The 17,960-nt window shown below is 41.0% G+C and overlaps 1 protein-coding gene across 2 annotated transcripts in view; it reads right to left on the reverse strand.

Annotated features, from left to right (window-relative positions):
- Positions 1-1,847: 1,847 nt before the first annotated feature.
- The window catches only part of WIPF1 (WAS/WASL interacting protein family member 1), a 65,627-nt gene continuing 49,514 nt past the window's right edge, over positions 1,848-17,960 (reverse strand). For both annotated transcript variants that reach the window (XM_066612262.1, XM_066612263.1), the window contains exons 3-8: positions 15,998-16,127; positions 15,683-15,829; positions 12,525-13,304; positions 10,867-11,082; positions 9,829-9,942; positions 1,848-7,012 (exon numbers count right to left, since the gene is read on the reverse strand). In XM_066612262.1, the coding sequence (XP_066468359.1) occupies positions 6,957-7,012; positions 9,829-9,942; positions 10,867-11,082; positions 12,525-13,304; positions 15,683-15,829; positions 15,998-16,127 (1,443 nt within the window). In that variant the 3' untranslated portion in view covers positions 1,848-6,956. The remainder of the gene's footprint in view (positions 7,013-9,828; positions 9,943-10,866; positions 11,083-12,524; positions 13,305-15,682; positions 15,830-15,997; positions 16,128-17,960) is intronic.

Consider the following 17,960-nt stretch of genomic DNA (forward strand, 5'->3'; position numbering starts at 1 on the left):
TTATCATGAATGAGAGGACCTGGATTTTACTCCTCAGGTGCAAAAAACATTTTGGAGCTTTCTTGCAAGATTTCAGATACAGGGATGTTGACAATTCTGATGTGCAGATTTAAGGAAAAAGCACCACCTAGTGCTCAGATAAGAAAACTCCATCCTTTCCCAATGAACATTTATGCAGAAGTGCCAAAAATTTCTCTTCTATTAGGGAACCTTGCACTCATTTTTGTTTTTAAATGCTGGGATATCAATCTTCATTGTATTTAAAAATCACACTTGCTCATAAGTCCAGCATCCTAAAACTCATTTACACATATGCCTCTACAGCATGTGCAACCAGCCCTATCACCCAGATAAGAGGACCAAAATGACCTGAAGTGATAAAAACACATAAAACCTTGATTTCAATCTTGTACAACTCCATATTGCTGAAATTTCTCAATCTTAACAAAGTCAATTGCCCTGTGATGTTTTATGCCCTCCTCAATTTTGTAAATTGTAAAGTACTGTATATTGTGATGGTGTTGGGGTCATTTTAACCTGAATTTAATTTGTTGAACATTGAGAACAAAACTAAAATTGACCAGCATCTGTTGTTCAGTGTGGTTTTTATGTGTATTAAAAAAAATATCAATATTAAGGCACCCCTGCATTGTGTGTGATGCTTATCAATTCTTGTACTACCAGAGAGAAATACCTAAAGCTAGTGCCATGCTGAAGGCAACATACTAAACTGCTGCTATTTTGAGGTATACAATATTTGACCCCATATCATATTAGTAAGAGACTTTTTATTTGGGCAGGTATTAAAATGTGCTTAACACTAATGCTTCAATTAGCATTTTATTTGTGCTCTAAATTTAGGCAAGAACACTATTCAGTTAAGAATGCCAAGTCCTTTTGAAGTCTATCACATGGGAGGGCCTTTTAACAGAAGCCAGTGAATTCAGTAAAACTTGGACATGCCAGAAGTTTTTAGAATCATAACAAGGATTTTTTTAAAGCCATCCTAAATGTATATGGGGTCAATGTGTAAAATAAAATCTAAATTTCTGAAAAGCAATCAAAGCATGGGGAGGAAAAAAGAACCAGTTTTGATTGTATGTCTTCACATCCAACCATAGCCATATAAAGTGATTAGTACTGCAAAACAATAGGAATAGGAAAATCCAGCGGGGGTTGACTCGAGTCAAGAGTCTCCGCCCCTCACAATTTGACTAAAAAATGAGTAATAATGGAGCCCATAGAAGCCATGAGGTTGGAAAGTATGATTTGCTATGAACCACCTCCCCCCTGCTTCCCCACCTCCTTTTTCCTCCTCCTAAGGCAAGAACCCCCTTGGGCTTCTTCTCCTGCCCTCCCATCCTTGTCCAATGATCATGGGCAAAACAGCTCACTCCCACCTCCCCCTTCCTTCTTGGATGTATTAATCGTTCCCTGTCTCATGGCCGGAACCTGCTGCTCACCCAGTCTGAATGATAGCCTCATGAGCTCTTTCACTCTGCAAAAAAAGTAAGAAAGCACACCCAGACACAGGCAAACTCGAGTCAGCATGTGTGGGGATGAGTCAGGGGCCCCCTGACTACAGTGTTTTTCAGAGTCTTCCACACATGCAACTCATGAGTCACCAAAAAATATGCATTTTTGCGACTAAAATTCGAATCACTTAATTCCCATCCCTGCAAAAAAAATGACAGCATTCTCTGTTCTGTACTCTGTATGCAATCTGGATCAAGCACATGGGCCCTTGCATGTGGGGAATTAATCTGGGAGTAGGCTTCCATGTGCGGCTCATCCTTGCTGGAGTAGGACAAAAATGATTCCAAGACAGAAGAGTAATCAAGCTCAAATTAAGTTCATAATCTATTCATTTTATTAAAAATAAAAAATGCAAATACAGATCCCAAGTGACAAATTATACAAATTTGTATTGTTGCTTTGGACAGACATGAATTTCATTTGTCATCTCTTCTCAAAATCTGAGGCACGGTCATAACTTCACAGATACTTTTGCATGTTAATAACCCAAAGTGAAATAAAACACACAATATTATTTACAGTGTGGGTATTTAATACATTGGTGCAAATTTACAAACACATTTTTTAATGCATTAACATACTGGAAATGATTGCCTCCAAGTTGATAATCTATTTCATTCATACACATACAAATGCATACTTTGGTAGGCTTTAAAACATTTTGCTCTTCGAAAGACTTCGGTCTTAAAATTCATTCATTTGGAAGATCTATTTTATTTATTGCATTTATTTTCCATCATGGACCTTGAGGTGGTATGCCTGGGGTTCCTGACCCTGGCCAGACCTCTGACGGCTTGGGTCAGCATGGTGGGCATTTCATGCCCTTACGGCCATGCTCAGAACCCCTTTAGCTGATATAGTCATGAAACTTGCCTCAATAAAACATGCTAAAGATTGCACACTAATAAGCCCTATTAAAATTCAAAACACTTCTATACACTGCTGTATATCAGAACTGACTCCAAATTAGCTGCAAGCATTGTACTTCTGTTCCCAGGCGTGTCCCAAATGCCACATATTATGTGCAATAGTACCTGATTTTACATTAGAGAGGGAATAACATATAAAAGTGTTTTTTTTTGTTTTTTGTTTTTTTTAAAAAGCAATTTGGACATTTTAAAAGTGGTTTGTTTGTTTGTTTGTTTTAAGTAGTAAGGCATCACTGAGAAGAATGTTTGCTTTCTGCTATTTGAACATCGTGCATAGTCAAATAAATACCTATTCTAAAATATTTATCATAAAATGATATTCTGAACACAGAGACTCTCTTTTTAATATAACTGGCAAGACAGATATGGTTTATTCTACCCAGCACAAACAAGTCCTATTTTCTTTTCTCCTTTGATGCATTTTCTGACAATATTTAACAAACACACACTTTGAGGAAGATTCCTTTGGAGAAAAAAGTGCTAAAACATCCTCTGAGGAAGAGAGAAGCCCTTATTTGCTTCACTCTCTGAAGGCCACATTACATTCTACATGCTAAGGCTTTGGTTAGAATTTCAAATAATTCAAAATATTGCACTGGAATTGCAATAACACAGTCAACTGTGAATTGCAATAACACAGTCAACTAACTGCCAATAACACAGTCAAAATGACAAGAGTAAAATAAAAGATATATCTCAGAGTTTTCAAATACACAGAAAAGGAAGAGTCATAAAAGTCTAAAGACTTCCACTGTTTTCCATCCTGTTTCAATGACCCAGGCCAACTGGCTGAAGAACATTGCTCCAGAATTTCACTCACTCAAGAGCTGATCCACTGGTAGCATCAATGAACGTGCATATTATGTTATAAGAGGCCCTTTGATTTACTAGTTGGTTTAGCAATGTCTGGGACTGAAACCTCCAAGTTTTTATTGCTCAGATGCAAGATTCTAATGAAGGGTCAAATCTTATACTTCCGGAGTGCCGGTGCTGAGCTAAACAGTTGTCACCAGGTGTCATAAAACATGCCATACGGCACTTTTGTGGCACCTGGAGAGGAGGGGCCACTGGCACTGAGCCTCAACATCGAAAGGAGACACTATAGGAGCTCTCTGGCTGGGTGGCGGTATAATTTTTCAGGGTTAGGGGAGGTGTTCCGGGGCAGGGGAGGGCAGGAAGAGAGGGGTGGGGCGAGTGTCCAGTGGAGCCCTGTTCTGCCAGATCCTATCCTCCATACTGGACTGCAAAGACTTGAATAACCCCATTGTGGGGCCTCTGCCCTTACTTGGAGGAAGAGGACAAATGTCCCCTTGCCTGGGGAGACTTCCAGCAGCGTCCGCGGGGTTGCAGGACACAGCGGTTGCCATTCTGGTGCTGCTGCCCCACTGGGGATAGGACTGGGCTGATAGAGATTAACAGAAACCCTATTGCCAATTTTCAGGGGATTCAAAATTCCTCTCTGCCATCTTTACTGACATATTTAAAAAAGGAATTTGCTCTTTAAGCAACTTATACAAAATATACTACTTCTGGAACATTAACAAACACAAAAATACCACCACAATTCCACTGAATAGCTACTTGTGCTTCATTTGTTCTTCAGAGAACTTAAGTGTGCCAGTTTCAAACAACAAAACACAAGTAATAATTTATATTTTACATCTTGCAGCGTTTTAGAAACACCATACAGCCACACAAAGGTGTTTGGTCTGAACTGGAAATAGTAATAATACTGAATATGTCAAGGGTTGTTAAGTGCATAGGAGAAGAGCAATAGTTCTCTGAAAGACCAAATATTATTGTAGACTATGCATGATCCTGAGAGGTTTCACAACACATTGCTGTGTTGAAGTCTGTGTCAAAAAACCTCAAACAAGCCCCGATCTTGCAAGAAAATGTGTGTGGGTGGAATCTTTGAACCCCTGCATGTCTTCATCAGCAAGGATTCCATCATAAGTCTAAAAAAAAGGGCTCATGGAACCTCTGCATTTAGCCTCTCAGAATCAACTAATACAAATATTTTAAAATCAAAAATAGCTACAAAATCTTTTCACATGCACAATGTATGCATATACTAAAACTGCAAATCTACATTTTCTCTTGCCTTCTCTACATACCATGTCCCAACCTGCTTTGTATCTATCACTAGGAATACACATATTCTAAAGCAAGGTGCCATCTTGGCTGATAAGGCCACTTTAAAACATTTAAATATATGTGAATATTTCTGAATTCCTTTTCAGAGTTTTTCCAGAGATATACATCTTTTAAGATGCATCTATCAACAACCTTTGGGATAACATTATATTACACATCTGAATTTTTCCAACAGTTCCCCTTCTTCCTCCCATCATGACATCATCAAAAGGGTTGCTATGTTGCCATCATTTTGCATACCCAAAAAATAGAGAAAACAATACAGAAGAGGTGATGATCCTCAAGAGCTGTCTTCAGAGCTTACTTCTGTAGACAGTCACTGCATTCATCAGGCACATTCTAATCCAGAACACTAGTCATTGTAAGCATGCTGTGTTTCCCACCAGACATCCATATCACTGGGTAAAGTGAATTAAACACTGGATGTAACATTTAAATGCTGTCAATGCTGAAAAATCTTCTTTAATAACTGTTCAGGGGAGAAATATCTTGTGAAAACAATTTAACTCTACACCAAAATAAGAACATAAAAATTGTCCAGCTGTTTAGGACTCCAAACAAAACCAAGTGATAGAGCTTAGAACAGTCAATGGAATGTGTCTTGCCATCAGACACTTCCTACTTATATCTGGATGTTTAATGAAGAGTTGCCTTACAAAAAGAGTGTCAAAGAGTCAAGTCAAATAGGATTCATTATTAGAAGCAACAGTTTCAACAGCATCATGAAATAGAGACATGGAATCTCAGGGCAAAGATATTTGCAGAAAGCTGCACGGACTCTAAGCAAGAAGAGATGGTAATGTGTATTAATATTTTTTGGGGAATAATTAGAACTAGAAATTTTTTATTAAAAAAGGAACAAAATAAAAGTAAAGAACATCACAGTGATCCACGTCATATAATAATTAGGAGCCATGGAATAAGACATACCCTGGAGCAGTGTGAGCTGCGGAAACCAGCCAGGGAAGCTGCGGAATCTTCATGAAAAACCCACCACCCTATAGGATTGTAGCCCTAATGGGGAGCCACAGCCAATGGCCCAATAGGTCAAGGAAGCTGCCAGTCAAAAATGTTTGAGAACCAGTTCCCTAGAGAAAAAGTCCAACAGCATTGCCGTTAGCAAAATGAGGATTTAAACTCAAAGAAGTAATTTTAATATAGTTGTAATTGAGCACTCCAGCCCAATGGAATGCATACAGAAGAGTTGGGACTGTGTGCACAGACCCTTAGACAGAGAGAAGGAACCGCCAATTCAGCTGTGTTGACTGAAGCCAGTCTCCTGCTCCTTGCCCTGAATCCCTAAACAGGATTTTAGCTTTTAAAAAGAGAAGCTCTATACGCACTTCCATGTGTGGGAGACCTTCGCAAACACTTCTCCCCGAAACACAGAGGGGAATCATGCATCCATTTCAGTTATACACTGTCTAGATTTACATTCATCAAATTCATCTAGATTTACATCCTCAAAAGTTTGCTTCTGTGTATGTAGCACCCCAGATGGATCAAGGATACAGATTTTTGATGGACTTGTGAAAGCTGCTACCAATGTTACAGTAACACTTTCTTTGGTCTTAAAGGGCTAAAGTTCATTCCAGACTTAGTAAATTGCCTAATACTGGTAGACTGAAAATAAGGTCCACATTTATCTCGTCTTCTTTCCACAAGATGGAATGTATCATAGTTGTGCCACATCACTGTTCAATAGTCTAACTGGTCAGATCAGTTTGATCAGGAAGCTCACAGATTGCAGTTTGAAATGTACAATTAGCTACATGTAGCCTGCACAGAAGTAATGAAGGGTGTCTCTGATTGGAAGGTACAACCAAGGAAGTAAAATTTAGTCTGAGGCCAAACACAATAGAGACTTTTACTTTGTAAACTATTTCAGCCCCTGCTCTAGCCTCACACAAAAACTGATGGCTTTGTTTGTATTGATGCTAAACAAGACTACAAAAGTTATTAGAGTCAAAGTATGATAAATATGGCCACATACCTGGTCCTGATAGGACTTTGAAAACAGCTTGTAAGGTAAGAATTATACACCCTGCCCTGTTCCTAAGCACCTCATGGAAGCAAGTTCCATTGATTTTGATATAAATTTGTCCCCAGTAAATGGGGTTAGAATTACAGCCTAAAGTTTGTATACCAAGATGGAAATCCAAAGCAAACACTTCAGTCTCATTGAATCCATTGTACTGAAGGGGGGGGGGGGAAAGAGTAGGGTGTCCAAAAGCAAAAATGCTGGAGGAGAGGCAGCCATCTCACAACATGCGAGGAGAGGTTCAAGAGAAGTCTGGGAACAGCAGTCTTCCTAAATAGGACCAGAAGCCCAGTTCACCTTGGGATAGGGGGGAGAGGAGGTGCACCTCGTTCTCTGCGGCTAGATCCACCTAAAAAAAGAACACCTTGCATTAATTTTCAGCTCATTTTCGTTCTTCAAACAGGAGTTTATATCCAAGCTAGCCATTTGAAATATTAGGAAGAACAGCTAGTTTGAAAATTTCTAACATTGTATTGACATAAAAGGGTAGAACATATTGAATGTATTATTCTATACAAGTGGACAGTTTGGAAGGAGAAGCGCCCCCATGACACTGTTTGGTTTGCTGTTTTACATTTTATTTATTTTGACAATGTATTACCCACCTTTTGATAATAATTGTCTCTTAGCCAACTAACAATAAGTAACCCAGCGGCAATCAGTCCTTGGGCTGCTTGCAGGGGCCAGGACTCCTTTCCCATCAGCAGTCCTGGGCAACTAACAGTTGGAGCACAGTGTTCTGGCTGGCAAGATGGGTAAAAGCAAGATGGGTAAAAGTTTTTCCTCCTCCGACTAATGGAGGAGCTCTTCCTCTTGCCATAATATTCTCCCTGAGCAGCAGATGGCAGAATCTGACAAAGCAATCAGTGCCCACTGATTGCCACTAATTTTCCTTCTATTGCAGTTCACTGTCAGTCATATAAATTTTAGTAAGCATTTGAAGCATCACCAGTTCAATTCATCTGAACCGAAGATTGAAGCATCACCAGAACCTGCACAGCTCTTTCATTCCATTTAAAGTTGCAGAACTACCTCCTTCACCAAACCTTATTTTAAATGGAAAAGTTGTATTGCACCACCAATACTCTGCAAGCTCAATCCTAAGTGTGCCCGATCTCTTACTGAAATTTTAAACAAAAGAATTTTTGTATTCATACCACATTCAGGTGGTCAAGTGCCTATCGGTTTATACACAAGCAATAGGAGCCACCCACAGCCAAAGTAGAGATTCTATACCTTTGGGAGACTCACCAAGTACACAGAAGTAGATAAGATTGTTGATTAAAAGAAAATGTCAAGGTTAAAAGCCACCAAAAAAAAACCCCAAATAGCTTCGTGGACTGGGCATATTTAATGCTCCCCTGTACCCTGTAAGAGGCATGGACATTTTTGTTTTGTTTTGTTTTGTTAAGAACTTGTTTATTATTTTCATTACATTGTTGAACTAACAAAATTTTAAAAGACTTCCACTTATCTCTACTATAGGCTTACAAACAAATATTAATAATATCTTGTTGGCAACCTTCAGTCTAAGACTATGGTATCGCGCTCTGAATTGTAATGTAATTGTAATCTGTAATGAATCTGTAATCTGTAATGTAATTGTAATCTGTAATGAATTATATACCTGTGGGTTTGGAGACTGAATAGAAGAGATATAAAAGAGATCTAATACTAAGTTTAATCTTTATTGTATCAAATATTATATAGATATTATTATTATCAGAGCACAATAATAATATCTATCTTTATAATATTTGATACAATAAAGATTAAACTCAATATTAGATCTCTTTTATATCTCTTCTATTCAGTCTCCAAACCCACAGGTATATAATTCATTACAATCTAAGCTCTGCAGGAAAATCACAAATGGCTTCCACTCAGTCAAAAATAAAGCATGGATGAAGAGGCATGGACATTTGAGGAAGCAGATAAGAAAATGGCAGAATATGGGGATGAGAAAGAAATTGGTTGATTTGATCCAGGTGAACAATTTAGGGTTGAAGATATGTTTACCTCTTGTTTTTAAATATTGCAACGCTTCACTCAATAAAATGCCAACAAAAATTATAAGTATAAAGGGCAATAAATAAGCTAGCCTGGTAAATTACGTACTGATTTTAAAGTACAGAGTCACCTTTCAAATGAGTTCAATTTAGCAATGCTTTCATATTGTATCTTTTCCTAAGTTACCATCCTGGTCTTTTTACATATCAAACAGTGAATACTTAGACCCAACAACATTCTTGAATACCCTTCAGATCAGTTTCCTCTTGTTGCAGAACAAACGTGCTGGGAACGAATGGTATGATTGGAGTATGTTTTTTCACTAACTTGTTCATTTTGTTTATTTTTTAAATTAAAATCATGGTAAACCATTTGTACCATTTGTAAATAATAGCAGAAAATCAACTGCACAATCACCTCCTGATAAGCAACATCTTAAATGCTCATTCGGCCTGACTAATTTGTATCTAGAACATTACCTAGGCTTCAGTCCACTGGCATGTGTATTAACTGGGTTGCCAGCAGAATCAAAGTCACTTCTGTTTCATCCATAGCAGGGTCCATGAGCAGTCCTCTGAAGGCATCTATGCCATTTGGGTTTCTTTCAGCACAATCCTATATGTGCTTACTCAGAAGCAAGTATTCAGAGGAGCTTATTCCCAGAAAACTGTGCACAGAATTGCAGCCTGTGTCACTGAAGCAACAATACTGAACATTTATATCGCGCTGCTTGAGTACGTGGAGTATTTCATATACAGATGGTCGCTTAACAACCGCTCGCTTAATGACAGACCACATATATGACAGTGGTCAAAGCACAATAAAGATGCTCTTAATGAGACAACCTTGTCTCCCATAGCCTGCAGCAGAGTGTTTGTTCACACAACAGAGAGGCTCTTAATGCAAAGAAGAGGCAATCTATCTCCAGTAGCCTGTGCAGCCAGATAGTGTCTGGCAGGGAGTGTCTCTTTACACAACAAAGGCAATATATTGGACTGAACATTCACTTAATGACCTAACTGCATAACAACAGGGATCGGACAACATATCTCTGTCGTTAAGTGGTGCACACCTGTATTCTCATTCCAGTAATTCTTACCAAACACGTTGCTACCAAGTGCTTTAAGATGGTTAATCTTTGAAAAACACACTTACTTCTATTGTCATTCCTTGCCAGTTTACTGGGGTAGCTTTTGTTCATGGGCACATATGGCTCTGGAGGTGGCAAGTCAGATAGAGGATGGAAGGAGAATCTACTTTCCCACTCATCTGGATATAAAAAACAAAGAGCTTTCAAAATTTTTTATAGAAGCCTATTAGAGATAAATTGTGCTACATTAAGGCAAAATGTCACTAATATATTCATTCAGTGCAATTCTTTTCAAAATAGTATGCACCTCACACTTCTCTAAACAACATGTAAGTAAGTATCTAAGAGATTCTGTATTTGTAAGCCAACTTTTAGTTATATTTAAGTACAAGTTCTTACATAATTTCTACAGTTTGCGATATTCCTCCTTCTAGATATTCTAGAGGAAGTGTGTTTCTCTTATTATTAGTCTTTATCTATAACACTTTTATTATTAGTCTGTATCTATAACACTTTTCACATTTTCACATTGTTACAACTATGTACCTAATCAAAAGAAACTCTTCAAATTTCCTCCACCTCCCCATGTCTCCTCCCTGCCCTTCCCCTCTGTAAATACTATCAGACATTGTGCATGGATCAGAAAGAAAAACATTGCATCAGAGCATCCACCTACAATACCTGAGTAAAATCTGTGCAGCATCAGTGGACCAGACCATCATAGATGGTAGACCAGCGGATCAATCTACCTCTCTTTTGACCTTTGCACAGCATCTAGCAAACTGTGGGTGCTTTATGAATAAAATACAACTACCGAAAGGAGTGCCATCTGACTTGGAAGTGATCCATATACCCTTTTCTCAACTATTTTCAAATTTTAAGAACCTGCCCTGCTTTGTATTCTAAGACGTTGCACTTGATCATTAAGGAAGTCACTGTTCAGAAAACGTTACATTGTTTGCCTGAACGGGGCATCATAAAACCCACTGATCTGGTTATTTCAAGATCACATATTTCATGCAGCCCATTTTCTGTATGCGGATATCACAGGGAAGTTGATTATCTCCACTTGTTCTGCACATTTGAAAGTCACCGTCACGCACCGTCACATGAAGAATCTTGGAAGCCATTTCTGATGGCTGATGAGGGTGGAGGGGGTGGAGGTGGAGCTCCAGAACCAGGTCTCTCAGGAGGAGGTGGAGGCACCGGTCCTCCCCGGTGCTTATCAAATCCCACTCTGGAAGGAAGCTGTGGAGTGGCTGGCAATGCCCTTGAGGTGCTGCCATTTCTATTTATTGGGGGTGGAGGTGGGAGGGGTCCTGAACATAAGAAAGCAAACCAACAGTTACTACATTTTAGCACGACAAATTTCAGACCAGGTTTGGTTACCCTTTTTGTTTAGAAGAGAACAGCTTGTCTTGGTGACAAGACAATGTCACACATCAAGGTAAAACATCATAAAATGTCGTACATGAACAGGAAGAAGGGTAAACCCATTTTTGCCTGGCCCATAGGTGTACATGCACTAAATGCACTAAATGCTTTGATCTCTCTTCTTCCCTTTGCACTGAAGCTAGCAATGCTGCTCCCAAAGACATCTTTGACCCCATCCCACCCTAGTGGCAGGCCTCTCCTGGAATCAGACTGTACCAGAAAAAGTCATCTAGAATGATCTCTATTTTCTGTAGGTGGCATGATACAAATTATCCCTTAGCAACATTTTTCTCCAGCAAGATCCATCTAACAGAGAAAAGTGTACCTACAAGTAGATTATTGTTTTCCTACAAGTTATTAGTCTGTATCCTACAAGTTTCCTACAAGTTATTCAGTAGCATTTTGCTCTGCAACAGATCCCTTTGACTTAACTAAGAGCAGCAACTGTAATGCCCTGCAACATTCAGTGTGGCCAATGCTAGTCCAGAGTGACAGAACTGCATCTGCGATCAAGGCAGTCGAGGAAAATTCTTTTTACACTTTATCAAATGAATAGGTCTATTAGAGCCTTGTCAGGCACCCCAACCATCCTGAAGTAGCTCAGTGTGAGGTAAACTATCGGGGTTCCCCAGTGAATGTAACTAGAAATGGAAAAGTGACCCTTGGACTAAATACCACGATATAAGCATCCTTGCTTGTTGGGTGACGTAAATAAAACCCCATTCCAGCAGCAAATTCCTGGCTTAGTCCGGTCTCTTAAGCTCCCCAGAAACCCTTCCATGCCCTACCCTACCCCACCCAATTTAATTTAGACCTTCCTTCTTGGGAAGAGGTAGAGGGAGAAGGGACTGCCACACCAAGCAAAATTTTCTGTTATCTGGATAGCCTTGTTACTTGATAGCCTCACTATAACAAAAATATGCATAGGATATGGAAATAACTGGCATCTCTTTTGTGACACAAAATCCCAGTTCAATTTAATGGTCCTCCAAGTGAAGTAGCCTTATTACCACAGCTGTCAAGGAAAATTCCTATAGTGGAGGATTACTTTTCTTCCTCAAATGTGAGAGTACAGGCATACAAATATGTATGTGTGTGAATGCTCATGAGAGAAAAATCACATGAGCAGAATTTCCTAGGATCAAACTTGCATGGAGATGACAGCCCATTTAGTTGCTTCCCCCATGTAACTGTGGCAACGAGACTATTTGGTGTGGTGGATTTTTAAACGCATGAGCTGAGGCCAAGACTTCAGAACTGTGTGCAGATGTTTCTCATACTATTCAGATAGCTTGCATGTTCATTGGAAGAATACAGGGAAACTTACCTGATCTGCTAGGTGGGTCTCTTACAGGAGGTGGTGGCCTCTCATTTGGCGGGGGAGGAAGAGGCCCAGAACGACCAGAGCCAGGCAAGCTTGGTGGAGAACAAGATGCAAGTGATATGTTCCTTTGAGGGAGCCGTGGCATTTCATCATTTCCACCAGACATTGGTGGAACTGGCGGTGGGCCTGGTCTGCTTGGAGGAGGGGGAGGAGGAACTGGTGAGCCAAAGGATGGTCGGGGCGTGGAAGGAATAGAAGTCTTGTTGTTTTGAGGTGGAGGAGGTGGCAGAGAAGGTTCCCTATTGAGGGATGGCCTGTTTCCTGTTGGAGGTGGCGGTGGGGGTGGCTTGTCTTCTGTTGGCCTGCCCGGTGTAGGCGGAAGAGGAGGCCTGTTTGAGAAAGGAGAGGAACTACCTGGTGTTGACTGGCGCATGGACCCTCCAAATCCTGAATTTCTATTTCCTGGGAAAGGTGGAGGTGTAATCCCCAAGCTCATTTGTCTGCTTGCTCCTGGCACAGGAGGAGGGCCTCTATTGTGCAAACTCGAAAGACTTGACTGGATGGGTCTTGGGGTGTTTGGCACTGGAGGAAGGCCTGTGTCAGACCTGAAACCAGCATCGGGTCTTGGAGGTGGCATCCGGTTTCTCTGTGGTTCTGGAGCAGCAGTTCTTTGTCCAGAAGGCAGGCCTGGAAATCTCCCTACTCCACCAGAGGGTGAAAAGGGCTTTGCAGATGTTGTTCTTCCTCCTGGTGGAAATACTGGAGCCCTACTTGCTGCAGAATCTGAAAATGTTAAGAAATGAGTTGGCTATTTGGGAAAGTAGCACTGGAAGGACTATTTCTAACCAATTTTATCACTATTGTCAATAGTTGCCAGCGTTGTGAACATTTATGTCAATATAAAACTTTTCCACCCAAAGATGGAGAGAAGGACTAAAGATCTCCATGCAGACCCTACAAAAGGATAATTAGTAGAAGTTTTTAGGATCGATGCAGAGGATCTGCATCTAGATGCAGAGGATGCTCCAATTTCTTCATTTTAGCTCCTAGACTAGTTTGCTTTCAGCAGACAATGGAGCCACTGTTATATATTCATATCTGATAGAGACTCCTATAAAAATAGTTGGAATTAAATACAATTGAAGGGGAGGAAAAGAAATTCTGATATTTCTAGCATTTATTTAGGAGAGGCAGCCTCACAGAGATGCTTAAGTGCCCTGAGATTAAGAGGAAATCCATAAATAGCCTGTGACACAAGAGATAATACCAGCTCTGAAAGACTGTGTCATAGCACAGGCTGAAATATCACCTCATTTATTTTAATAGTACTATTAAGCTGAAGTCTTTGTAGGGGATGTCAGCAGTCAGGAAGGTTCGATTCTACCCTGCCTCATTCTCTGGCTAACCAATATAATGTATATACCACTTTTCAGACAACAAAAGTATCAAAGCAGTTTACAAAGGAAAGAAACGAGATTATGATTCCCTGTCTCAAAGAGGCTCGCAACCTAAACAGAAACACAAGGGAGATACTAGCAAACAGTCATTGGTAAGGATGCTGTACTGGGATGACTATACTAATGTTGCTATCCCCCTACTAAATATGAGAGAGAGAGAGAGAGACCACTTAAAAGTACCTTTTTGCCCAGATAGGAAGGATGCTGCTAGGTATCAAAGCAATTTCAGTTTAGGGCTCTGAACATGCATCACTACCAGATCTACAGATCATAATAATGCTAAGCATGATTTCTGACTGTCTAAAGAGTTTCATATGCATTACCCAGATGCAGTCCTTACAACAATGCTGTCTGCTGAATGGAGAGTGTTATCTCCTACTGCAGCTGGGGGGCTGAAGTTGAGAGGGAGTGGCTTGCACAAGGCCACCAAGTGAGTTCATAGCAAAGGTGAGATTTGAATCAGGGAAATCCTGATTCACAGCTCCATCTCTTAGCCCTATGGCTGACTGGGCATTCCACTGGACAAATCATTAAACCTATCCTATACCTACAGGCTTGTTGTGAAGATAAGAAATGATAATCTTGTCATTGTCATCCTGAGCTTCATAAAGGAAGGGTAGCATGCAGATTTGATAATAAAATAAACAAATGAGGCGTTAGAGGAAGGGGACAAAAAGAAGATGCAAAATGCAAGGAAGAACACATAAGCAGGGCATGAAAAAAGAGAACACTGTTGAGCAAACAGAAACCTTGGCTCCAGGTTTCCTTAATTTCTCATGGGAACAGCATAGAAGTTAGATGTCCCATCAGTTACTTGACTGTTGTGTTGAGCTCAGACAAACTTAACTGAGAAGTGATGCCACGTGCTCCTTCCTTAACTATGCTACTGGAGCTCTATCCCTAATAACAAGTGTGAGGGGAAGGAGATCGTAGAGTAGAAATGGGGAGAAATCACAGAAGTAGGCTGGGAGCTTCAGAATTACAGGACGCAATGCAGGGAAGAGTTTGAGGGAGCAAGAAGTGCCTGGTCCAGGTGTGAATGTTTATGGGGTAGGTGGTAATACTCAGAAGAGACATTTCCCTACAGAAGGAATTTAAAAGGCCATGCTCACCATATCAAGGAGCAATCACCCAGCTATTGACAAAAAAAATGATAGAAACCAAGCTAGGGGATTGATTTATTCAGAAAAGAAGCAGCACATTTTTCTTATCTTTTGTCACTCAGTTTCTTGGGTCACAAGCAGTGGCAGACCTGGAGGAGTGGCTGGGGGGACAAAAGCCCCAGGTGACATGCCTATAGGCCTTGTGGGGGTGGCACCACCGCACCCGCTACACTGCTACTGCCACTTCTGCCCATTGCGCTGTCTCTGCCTGCCCTCCAGAGTCATTCGGGCAGATGAAGCCCTGCGCAGCATTCAGGACCACTCAGAAAGCCTTCTGAGGCTTCCAATGTGGTCTTAAGCAGTACTTCCAGTTTCCCAGAAGTTCTGTGTAAGACCACATCAGAAGCCTCAGAAGACTTTCCGAGTGGTCCTGAATGCTGCGTGAGATTCCGTTGTGCTGTGTCTCCAGGCAGGGGGGCAGCAGTGTTATGTGGGTGGACCTGAGCCCCCAGGCACAACAGGGGGCAGGTCCGTAACTGGTCACAAGGGCAGCATGCCATCTCTCACTGAATATAGCTATCTTGATAAATGCCTTCCTTACCATTATCTCTGTTTGTAGATTTAAGTTTAGGCATTCCTGATGGAAAGAGGCCTCCTAAGCCAGGGGGTCCACCTCCACCATAGCTGCCGCCGCCGCCGCCAGCACCACTGCTGTGGAAGCCACTGCCACCACCGCCACCTTTAGGTTCTGCAAAGAAAAAAAGGGGGAGGAAGCAAGAGAAAGGTCTTGATTTTCATTCTTAATTGCATCCCAAAAGAAAGTTCAGGCCATTTGTGCCTGCCTTAAATTAAATCCATGCTCCAAACAGCAGCTTGGCCCAGAATGATCTCTTACCGATAATACAAATATACTTACTGTCAAGGACTGGAGCACTTCTGTCATTGGTGACTGCTTTCTTCAATTTTTTCCCTTTGCTAATATCTGATAGAAGCGCATTCCGCCCTGCCTGCTCGGATCTGTTCAAGGCAGGCTTTTCTGTATTTGCCTGCAAAGTAAAGTTTAGGTGCAACAAGGTCAGAAATACTTGATCACCAGGTATCTTCGAACCATGATGGCAGAACTGATTGTCCCTTTACTGCCAAACAGCACTTTTTCATCTTTCAAACGGAGCCTTTAGCTGTTTCAATATCAAGTTAGATCCTGTAGCTTTTGATCCAGTATTGGATCCACACTTGAACACGTCACAAGCACCTGCACGACTGCACTACAATAAAGAAAGTAAAACACCCCGCCGTATATTCTTTTGCTGGTTCTCTTGTGCCACAAAGGTTGTTTACATCAAACCCTGGAAAATCATTACAATGTCAGGTATGTATCTGATGAAGTAACTGCAGCCATAAAAAATTTAACAGTTGCAAGAGGACTCTCTTGCTTTTATTATAGACACCTTCATTTGAAATTAATCCCCCCCCCCCATTTTAGGCTGGAATCCTTGGAATTGGGCACTTCATGCATCCTGTGAGGCTTTTTGTCACTGCATGGTCAGTTGGTTTTCAAATACAAGGTATAGTACAGCTTTAAAGGTTGCTGTTGAAAAAGAAATGCCATTGCCAACAAAAGCCTGGAAGGGATGTCTGTCACTTTTCCTCATCTTTGGCGCGAATCAATTTACAGAAGGAAAAAAGCATGTGGTTCCAGGTATCATGGCTGGTACACTCTGAGCGCAATCCTAAGTAGAGGTTAGGCTAGCACAGGCCCTGTTTGCTGAACACAAAACACTTTTGCGACGACTCATGAGCTGTGTACGCCAGGGCAAGGATGCGTGCTGGCAACCCAGCGCCAGATCCAGCAATGGAGGGGGAAAAGTAAGCACCAGCCTAGGTATGCAGTGCAGGGAGGGTGAGAGAGGGTAGCAGGAGGCAGGGGCCTTTTGGGTGGGGGGAGGGCTGTGGGAGGGAGGCCTGGGAGGCAGCACCTGAGGCTGCATCCTTACCTTCTCCCAGCCAGCCTGGCATTACACCAGGCTGCTCAGATTTGCCCCACAATTTCACTGGCGCATATCAGAGTAGCCCCATACGCATGGCTGGCAAGCAACACAGGGTAAGGGGATAAATACCCCCTTGCTCCGAGTTGTACTCCAGCCAACTGTGCTGTATATGACACAGACCACTTGGCCTGCCTGTTCCAGCTTCCCCGTTCTCTAGCAAACACATAATAGTGGAGGGAAGATGTGGACATGTTCTAATTAACACTTCCAACTATCCAAACACTGGATTTCCTGGATAATTTGTAAAGGAATGAAATAGTTGAATACAATACTTTTTATTAAAACCTCTTGAAGAATTTTGATCTTCAAAATCACTTCAAACAGCACCAAGCTTCCGGTTTCACAGAGTTGCAACCTACACTTAAACTTCTGTATATGGCTATAACATTCTGAATTGCCTTTTGTTATATTTTTCTTAAGTTGTGTTAAATGAGAAATTTGACAGAAAAAGAAAGTATTTTGTATGATCAGTATACTGCAATCCCAAATGTTCCAAAAGTTAACTCAGACTTGTAAAGCATGCCCCCGTGTAATCATTTGTGATGCTCCTGTGCTATATTGTGAATATGCTTATCTTCCCCAATATTGTAGGATCATAACAACTTTTGCTCATATATGCTGAGCAGGAAGTTGAACCATTAAAAATTTGGATTCAGTTCACTAGGATTTATCTTTTGGTTCCAATCAAATTCAGTCACCAAGGTTGAATTTAGGTGATACTCCAGACTATGATGTGAAAGCCCATAAACTAGCTGTGGGTTCATTTGCTCGCTCATGAGGATGTTGCTTGCAGGCTGTTATCTGCTATTTTTGACTGCTTGATTTTTACAT

Source organism: Tiliqua scincoides, chromosome 1 (assembly GCF_035046505.1).
Source record: "Tiliqua scincoides isolate rTilSci1 chromosome 1, rTilSci1.hap2, whole genome shotgun sequence".
Taxonomy (NCBI): Eukaryota; Metazoa; Chordata; class Lepidosauria; order Squamata; family Scincidae; genus Tiliqua; species Tiliqua scincoides.